The sequence below is a fragment of the Triticum dicoccoides genome, chromosome 3A (genome assembly GCF_002162155.2).
Source record: "Triticum dicoccoides isolate Atlit2015 ecotype Zavitan chromosome 3A, WEW_v2.0, whole genome shotgun sequence".
Lineage (NCBI taxonomy): Eukaryota > Viridiplantae > Streptophyta > Magnoliopsida > Poales > Poaceae > Triticum > Triticum dicoccoides.
This window is the reverse complement of record NC_041384.1, coordinates 728,844,563-728,853,765: the sequence shown is the minus strand read 5'-3', so window position 1 is coordinate 728,853,765 and position 9,203 is coordinate 728,844,563. Positions and strand designations below refer to the sequence as shown.

The following is a 9,203-nucleotide window of genomic DNA, read 5'->3' as shown; positions in this document are numbered from 1 at the left end:
TCCTGCTCAGTGATGGTGATGGGGCCGCCCTGCATGTACCATGTTAGGTTTTTCGCTGCTTCCAAGGCTGGTAGCCGGCCGACGTCCACACTGCCCAGGTCTCTGTAGCCTCGGCCGCCGAGTGAGAGATTTGTAACTGTCGTTGAAGGTGAGCGGGATGGACCCGGGGAGCAGAGGGCGAACCCACCAAAACGTGTTCTTGAACACGTACCACGGACCTCCATTCAGCTGGAATCCGACAAGGTACAAGTTGTCTGCCCTGATGGCAAGGGTGGGCATCACGCCGCCCCACTTGAGGTCCACGTAGATCCAGGTGTCCGGCGGCTGCCATTTAAGCCTTTGCACGCCCAGCACCGGACGCTCCTTGATGGTCCACCCGTTGGCCGTGGCCTTCAGTCTCCTGTGCAGCTCCGTCATGAAGGCTGTGTAACCTCCTCGTGCAGCCACGTCCAGCGTGAGCCTCACGGGCTCGTTTATCTCGGACCTGAGCAACCGATGAATAAAATTAACAGCGCTTAAATGACAGAAAATTACGTCTTTTTGTTACATTTTCATAGAAATTACACGACTGAGACCAAATCGTACGTAGCCCAGGTTTGCTGTGCAAAGCTTCGAGTCAGTAAGTACTGAAACAAGAAAGAAGCGCAACCAGCTATCCATGAGATGATAGATACGAAGTAGCACTACTATAGCTGGCTTACACGTTGAAGACGAACGGCGGCACCGTCAGGTCCGATTCCGGTGTCTCCGGTGTCTCGTTCGGCTTCCATCCGGCCCTGAAATTAATAAGATCGACCCAGGGGAACAGTTAGCCAGCGTATCTCGAGATGAAGAAAGAAAAAAACGAATAAACGGCAGCAATCTTACACATTGCCATCCTTAGCCTTGACGACGAACGGGAGGAACAGCAGCAGTGCAGCAACCACGGTCACCTTCTTCATCAGCACCGTGCAAGCTGCTAGATCGATGCGCCACTTTGATTTGGGTGGTTGCATCCTGGCTAGGGAGGGTTGGGGGCATTTATAGCATGATCCCAGTCCAGCTAGCCTCCACACACACACACACACACACACACACACACACACACACACACACACACACACACACACAGACCCTCGGCCAAAGCATAGTGGGGCGGCGTGCTATTGAAGTGCACGCATGTACTGCATGTCCGCATGGTGCCGACCGACGCCGGGCACGCGTCTGTGCAAAGCCGAAGGTAAGTGCAAAGCAAACGCCGCCCAATTCCACAGGCATATGCATGCTTGCTTGCGCCAAGGTCCCACGTACGTACGTACGTACGTGCGTGCGTGATCGTTCATGCAGCAGCTGAAGACGATCCAAGCCGTCCTCCATTGGTCGGTGACGCGTGATTCATGACTGGCAACGGCAAACGAAGCTAGCTAGCAGTACTTTGTCATCCGAATTCCAACTCCATGCATTCAGCATTCACACAGAAGGGGGTTTCCAGCGGGACGCGCCAGGTTTTCCAGAGTACCATGCAGTTGAGAGCTACAATGACCAGTCTCTTCACAATCAACATTGTGCACTACAGTTTGCAGTACTGGTCCATCTGAAGGTTGATAAATCAATCTACTCATGTATGATCGACACCTTTTCTTATATAGTTATATATGCTACATATGATTGATGTTAAGAAATAGGATACTCTCTTGGTATTTTCTTTTTGTGAGCAAAACTTCCAATCTATTCATTAACTGTCAAGATAGTACAAAGAACACCAGAAGTACAAAATACATCTAGGTCCGTAGACCACTAGCGACGACTACAAACGCTGGAGCGAGACGAAGACGCGCCGCCGTCATCGTCCCTCATCGAAGCCGGACAAACCTTATTGTAGTAGATAGTTAGGAAGTCGTCATGCTAAGACCCCATAGGACCAGTGCACCAGGATAGCAACAACCGCTGATGATGAGATGTGTAGATCAGAAGGAACCAACCTGTAGACACAACACAGACGAACGAAGATCGGATCCACGTGGATCCATCAAAGACAAACGCCGAATCCCGCGAGATCCATCGGAGACAAACCTCCACATGCCCTCCTGCGATGCTAGAGCACCACCGGGACGGGAGCTAGGCAGGGAGAACCTTATTTCATCTTTAGAGAGCCGCTGCCACCTCGCCTCTCCGAGCAAGACACAAACCCTAATAAAAATCAAAAAACCATCTGAAAATAGAGCCCTCCCGCCCGCAAGGGCCAGGATCCACCGCACTTCCATTGTCCTAAGACTATAGAATACGAGATAGACCGCCGGCAGCACCGACGGGTGGCACGAGAAACCCTAGCGCTGAGGGTACCGTCGGGTACGAGAGCGAAGGGGTACATGCTAGACTATCTTGGTATCTTAAGAGTTAAGACCATACCATCAGTTTTTTAACTAACCTTTTTGCGGGCTGTTTACCATCTACGCGGTACAAATTACTTGCCGGTGTTCTGCAGGTCTGCATCAAATGGTGCAAGCGGCTGTACTTAGCACGGATCCTAATCTATACATAGGTCTAGTCTAGTTGAGGGGATAAATCAATAGAAAATGCTATTTGCTTGTTAAGAAGAACTTATTTGAAATGAAAGAGTTTCCACGGAACGTTGGATACCATTCCATCTAACAAGGAACAAGTGCGTTATCGACGTAGTATTTCCTTCCATTCTTCCTAGACTGCTCCTGCAGCATACAGAGCAAATAACCCCCGACTGAAAACTTCATCAGATTTCACGACTCTGATCTTCTTCTATCCATAGCTCTTACTAATGTTTTCGCTTTAAAGGGAGAGAAGGAACCCGAGGTTAAACCCGAGGGTAAAAAGCGTCCTCGACGACATCATATGACTGGGAATCTTGTAGTAAGTCAACAAAGGTCGCTGTGAGTCTCCAATCCCCTGCAGAAAAAGAGAAATGTCGGTGTGCGTAAGCACATGCAGCCAGCAGCACTACCTCGTTTTAGTCGAAGATTCCCCTGCAAGCACTGCAGCTGCATGCTTGTCCACAAATGTCCGTCGCCGCCACATTTTAGCTGCGTTCACATGTACTCCTATATCTTGTTTAGACACGGATGAAATATCAATTTTCCGACGTAAAGCTTAAGAGCAGCTCTAGGCCTCTAGCATATGTGTCATATATGTCTGATCTTCATAATAACCGCTAGTATGACGGACAATACATAAAAAAATCTAGCACAATATGCATCCGGATTGTCATAATATATGGAGCGCGCAACAAAACCGAGCTCATAGGCCCCATATTTGGAAGTGGTGGACGACTTGCCTGTTGTGGCACGAGTAAAACTTCATCTTATTCCTCCTCACGCCACAACCGGGTTTGAAGCATACCACCGCTCTGTACGGAAACCAGAGACATAGAAAACCACCCGCAATGGGGGTGACGTGAATGCTAAATACACGCCATTAGTGGGGCGCAACCACTCCATCAGAATCCCGTAATGGCCCATCGGATGCCCACCATGCAACAACATCTCCTGCAGCGCCAACCCTGTCCCTTGCCATAAAAGCCCGACGGTAAGGCATCCCGATCACCCTAGCCGTCGCCTCCTCCCCTCTTAGTGACAATGCAACCGCACTAGGACGCAACCTATTTGTGTTGAACGTCCTCTCGGACAACAACCTGCCGTCGTAAATGTTGCATGACGATTGTGCCACTTCTCCTGGTGGTGCACTAGCCACGTCTCGCATGTCTCAGGAAGCTCCCATGATGGCAAGCGCATAGAATCTGGCGCCTTGGGTGTGGCATTGCTACTTGTGAGTTGCGTTGTGATTTTCCTCGAATAGGAAGGGTGAAGCAAAATAGTAGCTCATAAGTATTTCCTTCAGTGGAAACCAAAGTTATGAAACAAATAGAAGATTCACATAAAGCCTAGTGAACAGTACCTGCACACACAAGAGTGAATGCTTGCACCCAATGCGGGCCAGAGGGTTGTCAATCCCCTTGAGCTCGTTATTTGCAAGGATCAAATCTGGTAGTGGTAGAAATATAAATTGCAAAACAAAATAAAAGTTAATAAATTACAGAAAGATATTTTTCATTTTGTTAATATGATAAAAGTAGACCCGGGGGTCATAGTTTTCACTAGAGGCTTCTCTCTCAAACGTAGCATACAGTGTGTAGACAAATTACTGTTGGACAATTGATAGAAAAGCGCATATTTACGATGTTATTCATGGCAATGATCATGTATATATGCATTACATCCATGACAAGTGGATCAAAACGATTCTGCATCTACTACTATTACTCCATCAATAGACCGCTATCCAGCATGCATCCATGATATTAAGTTTATGACGAACAGGGTAGTGCTATAAGGAAGACCAAAGATGACATAATATAGACAGAATAAACCAAAGCAATTTGAATGAACCTTGTTGTTTTATCATTAATGATAACAACACAATACATGCCTCGCTACCCCTACTGTCATTGGGTGAGGACACCGCAAGATTGAACCCATGACAAAGCACCTCTCTCACTAAAGATAAATCAATCTAGTTGGCCAAACCAAAAAGAATATTGGAGAGAATTACAAAGCTATAACAATTATGCATAATAAAGTTCATAAAAGACTCAACTACTTTCAATGAATAATCTGATCACAAACACAAAATTTATCGGATCCCAACAAAAACACCGCAAAAAAAAAGATTACATCGAATCGACCTCCATGAATATCATGGAGAACTCTGTATTGAAGATCAAAGAGAAAGAAGAAGTCATCTAGCTACTAGTTATGGATGTGTAGGTTTGTAGTGTACTACTTACACATCATCGGAAAGCAGCAAGGTTGATGTAAAAGCCCTTCGTGATCGATTCTCCCTTCGGTAGGATACCGAAAAAGCCTCCTGATGGGATCGTGGAAGAACAGAGCCTTGCGGTGGTGGAGAAATTGTTTCGGGTTACCCTCTAGTGTTTTTGAAATATTTGGGAACTTATGGAGTTGAGATTAGGTCAAACGGAGTTGCGTCTGATCCACGAGCACAGGGTGCCCCCCCCCCTCGGGGCGCGTAGGGTGAGCTCGTGGCTCACCCGTTGATCGTTTGGCCTCCTCCCGAACCTTCTAGGGTCCCTTTTGTTCCAGAAAAAATGACCGTGGAGTTTCATCGTGTTTGGACTTCGTTTGATATTGATTTTCTGAAAAGCCAAAAAACAAGCAAAAAAACAACAACTTGCATTAGACACTGAGTTAATAGGTTAGTTCCCAAAAATGATATAAGATTGCATGTAAAGCATCTAAGATTGGTAATATAATAGCATGAAACAATCAAAAATTATAGATACGTTGAAGACGTATCAACATCCCCAAGCTTAATTTTTACTTGTCCTCAAGTAGGTAAATGATAAAAACATGTTTAATGCACGATGTAGCAGACCATCGTGCGCCTCATGTTGGGCTACAAATATGTGTCCCTCTTGGCGAGCCATAAGTACCGCATAGCTATTTTTTTTATGGGAGAATGCTGAGCACAATTGGTTATGAAGCATTAATGTAGCTACAACACTGGTTATCTTGTGTACGTGTGTGTTAAAAAAATCTTGTGTATATGCAACGTATTGCAAGTAATTTTTCTTTTGCTTTTACCTTTCTATTTTTCTTTTTCTTTCATTTTTTTCTCTTTTCTTTTGCATTTCCTTTTTCCTTTCTTTTTATGGAAGTGCCCATCGCATATTTAAAAATATGATAATCATGTATTTGACAAATGTTAAATGTATATAACGTTTTTTCCTGATGTATACGAAATGTATAATGTGTATAAAAAACTTTACATCAGAACAAGTATTTGAAGATAAAATGTTAATAATGTAACTGATTTTTTAAACATGTATAACAGAATGTTTCACATAAATGTAGAACGTGTATTAAAAAATATACTACACATATTCAAAGAAATGTTTAAAATATGTATTTGAAAAAAAGTTAATCATATATTTGGAAAACATTAACATGTATAACAATGTTTCATATGTATAATAAAGATGTGCAATGTGTATGGAAAAAAGTAGACATCGAACACATATGTTCTAAAACAATGTTAATCTTGTATTTGAAAATGTTAAACTTGTATAAAAATGTTTCATATGTAAATGAGAAATGAACAATGTGGATGAAGAAAAGTAGACATCAAAAAACATATTTGAAAAAGGTCAATCATATATTTAGATATTTTTGTAAATATGTAGATAAATGGTTCGTTATGTATAGGACAAATGTACAATGTGTAAAAAAGATGGTGTACATCAGTCTAGTTTTTTTTAACGGTCACTCCTGTATTTAAAAGAAGTTAAATGTTTATATGAAACATTTCTATTGTATAAAAAAGTGTACTACATGTAGGAAAAATAGACATAATTGACAAAAGGAAAAGGAAAAGCAGAATTTCTTTTCAAAGTAAACTATAAAGAAAAACATTGAAAATAAAAAGAAACAAAAAACCAAGGAAAGCCCTAGAAAAATGATGAGAACCATAAATAAACACAGACAAAAAATCCAATAAAAACAGAAGAAAGCCATAAAAGAAAAACACAGGAAAGTTGGTAATGCTTAAAACAATGAAAACTAGATGAAAATTGTAAAGGAATCACACAAAAAAAGATAAAAAAGAAAAAACCATTGAAAACTAATGAAAACCATATGCAAAAACACAAAGAAGAAAGAAAAATAAATAAAATCCAAAGAAAATTGTAAAGAAAACACATAGAAAAGGAAAAAAACTGTGAAAATCCGTAAAGAAAATCACAAAAAAATAAAGTAAAAAACCATGAAAATCGGACCAACAAATCAACAGACAATAAAGAAGAAGAAATAACATCGAACAATGATAGATCAAGCGAGCAGACATCACCTGGTTTGCTAGCCATGATACAGAGAGAAGAAATCGGTCGTCCCGGTAACAACTTCAAGGGAAAAAACTTGAGGCGAGAGTGGCATAGGGCTCACTATAAGCAAAATATAGGGGAGCAACTAACTAAGGGGTACCCCTTGTTTGGTAGCATGTATTGACCTAGCCTAGTTGTTCTTCTCTCATACATGCTGAATGTAGATATGCTGAGTCCATGCAGTTGCTGTTGTTTGGCAGTGATGTATGCGCTGAGACATGCTGAGATGAGACTTATTTGGCAGCCTGCATGTGTTCAGACATGCTGAATATTTTCGGAGTCCGAATATTTTTTCGAATGGTGAACAAAATTGAAAAAACATTAACAGGAAATTAAACATGTATTGAAATTTTGAACTTTTATTGAAAATGTGAACAAAATTTGAAATTCTACTTTTTTGAAATTCAAATAAATTTTGAAAATTTGAACATTTTTGGAAAATTTGAAATTTTTTAAAAAATACCCAAAATTTGAAATTCTGAATATTTTTTTAAAAATTAAACATATTTTGAAATTCTAAACATTTTTGATTTTTTGAAATTCTGAACATTTTTAAAAGTTTTAAAAAATTGAAATTCCCAATATTTCTTGAAAATTTAAACAAAATTTCAAATTCTAAACATTTTTTGAAAAATTAAATTTTTTTGAAATTCTAAATATTTTTAAAATTTCAAAAAATATTATAATTTGAACTTTTTTGAAAATTTAAACATAGCTGGACGTGGTCTGGTGGGTGGGGACGACGGTCAGGGGCAGCATGGCTGCCTCCATGCACCCTGTGTGGGGTGCATGAGATGGGCATGGCTGAGGGCAATTTTTTGCATCAGATGGGCATAGCCTAGGTGAGCCCATGCACCCTACCAAACAAGCAAAAGTGAGTCGGATTATGAACTTTTGCCCTCATGCACCCTACCAAACACACCCAGGGCACTTTTGGTGGGCTGAGAGGATTCCACTTGGCGTGCTCTCAGCGGCTGTCGTGGTTCTAACTCTGACAGTGAGGTAGGGGGGTATGTATGGAGAGGCTAGATCTCAGCTATGGAGAAGCTGTAAATACACCAGGATGTACGAGTTCAGGCCCTTCGCGGAGGAAGTAACAACCCTACGTCTCGGTGCCCGGAGGCGGTCGACTGGATTATGTGTGTATGAATTACAGGGGTGCCAACCCTTGCTATTGAGGAGGGAGGTGGCTTATATAGAGTTCGCCAGACCCCTCCGGTCCTCAGTAACGCAGGGTTAAAATACATTAAGACTGGGCGTTACTGGTAACGTCCCTATTAAAGTGCTATGATGACCATAGAGACTACTTAATGGCCGACCGTTTGCTTGCGGAGTGACTTTAGATCTCCTATCGGTCGAGTGGTTGGTCTTCGTAGTCGAGTGGTAGCTTCCTGGTCGAGTATCTTGAATCCGTCGAGTGGGATACCTTCAAGTCGATTGAAAGGTGACTTCTTCCAGGGATGTCCTTGGGTAGGGCTCTTAGGACAGGTCCATGCCCCTACCCTAGGTACATAGCTTCATCATTAGCCCCCGAATGGATCGAGGTTCGAGTGGGGAAGGAGTTGGGGGTCCTTCCGACTGGTTCTTAGCGTTATACGAATGTCTTGTACTGGATCAATCGTCACGGATGACGTTGTCAACTTCTTTCGGTCACCTTGATCCATTCTTGGTCTCTCGTCGAGTGAATTTCCTTACTTGTGGAATACCGAGTGCCAGCACGAGCGGGCTCTTCAGTTTGATGAGTTGTTCTACAGCCCGCGGATTTTGCGGGATTCGAATTTCGGGAAGCGAGCGGGACGGGGGCGGCCGAAGTAATCGGATGGGATAGGATGGAAGCTCCTCGATCTCCACGCCACCTTTTTCGCCACGTACCGCGCGCGCGCCTGTTGCGGGATTTGACGGGATCGCCTGGGCCTACCGGTCAGCCACTCGGAAGCGGCTCCTTATAAGTTGACGGCTCAGGGCTCCCCAACAGTGTGCTCTCGCCTTTTCTTCTCCCCCCGCAAGGTCCTCCGCCCCCTCTGCTCTCACCCTAGCGCCGTAGGCCCGTTCGAGCCTCGCCGGCGACGATGGTGAAGGACAAGACGTCGGCTTTGGAGCGCGCGAAGAAGGCGGCGGTGCAGGGGAAGGGAAAGAAGTCCGCTCGGGGCAGATCTTCCTCGAGGACTGCTCTGCCCAGGGATTGGATCCAGGGCGACTGGATGCCCTCGGTGATTCGGCAGGAAGATCTTGATGACATGGTCGAGGGGGGAGTCATTCCCTACAAAGCTGCGTGTCTCCCAGGGGGAGAAGTCGA

General features: G+C 43.5%; 1 protein-coding gene across 1 annotated transcript; it reads right to left on the bottom strand.

Moving 5' to 3' along the window:
• LOC119273533 lies at window positions 1-967 on the bottom strand. Its single transcript, XM_037554668.1, has 3 exons — window positions 868-967; window positions 702-776; window positions 1-484 (listed from the first exon to the last, which is right to left on the bottom strand). Exons 1-3 carry the CDS (start codon window positions 939-941, stop codon window positions 7-9), a joined length of 627 nt encoding a protein of 208 aa, XP_037410565.1. The 5' UTR covers window positions 942-967; the 3' UTR covers window positions 1-6.
• Window positions 968-9,203: the final 8,236 nt, after the last annotated feature.

Excerpts from the sequence above, each read along its gene's own strand:
- LOC119273533 (XM_037554668.1), bottom strand. The coding sequence starts at position 941 with ATGAAGAAGGTGACCGTGGTTGCTGCACTGCTGCTGTTCCTCCCGTTC. Across the intron at positions 777-867 it reads AAGGCTAAGGATGGCAATGT|GGCCGGATGGAAGCCGAACG; the intron begins GTAAGATTGCTG and ends TATTAATTTCAG. Across the intron at positions 485-701 it reads CCGCCGTTCGTCTTCAACGT|GTCCGAGATAAACGAGCCCG; the intron begins GTAAGCCAGCTA and ends TCGGTTGCTCAG.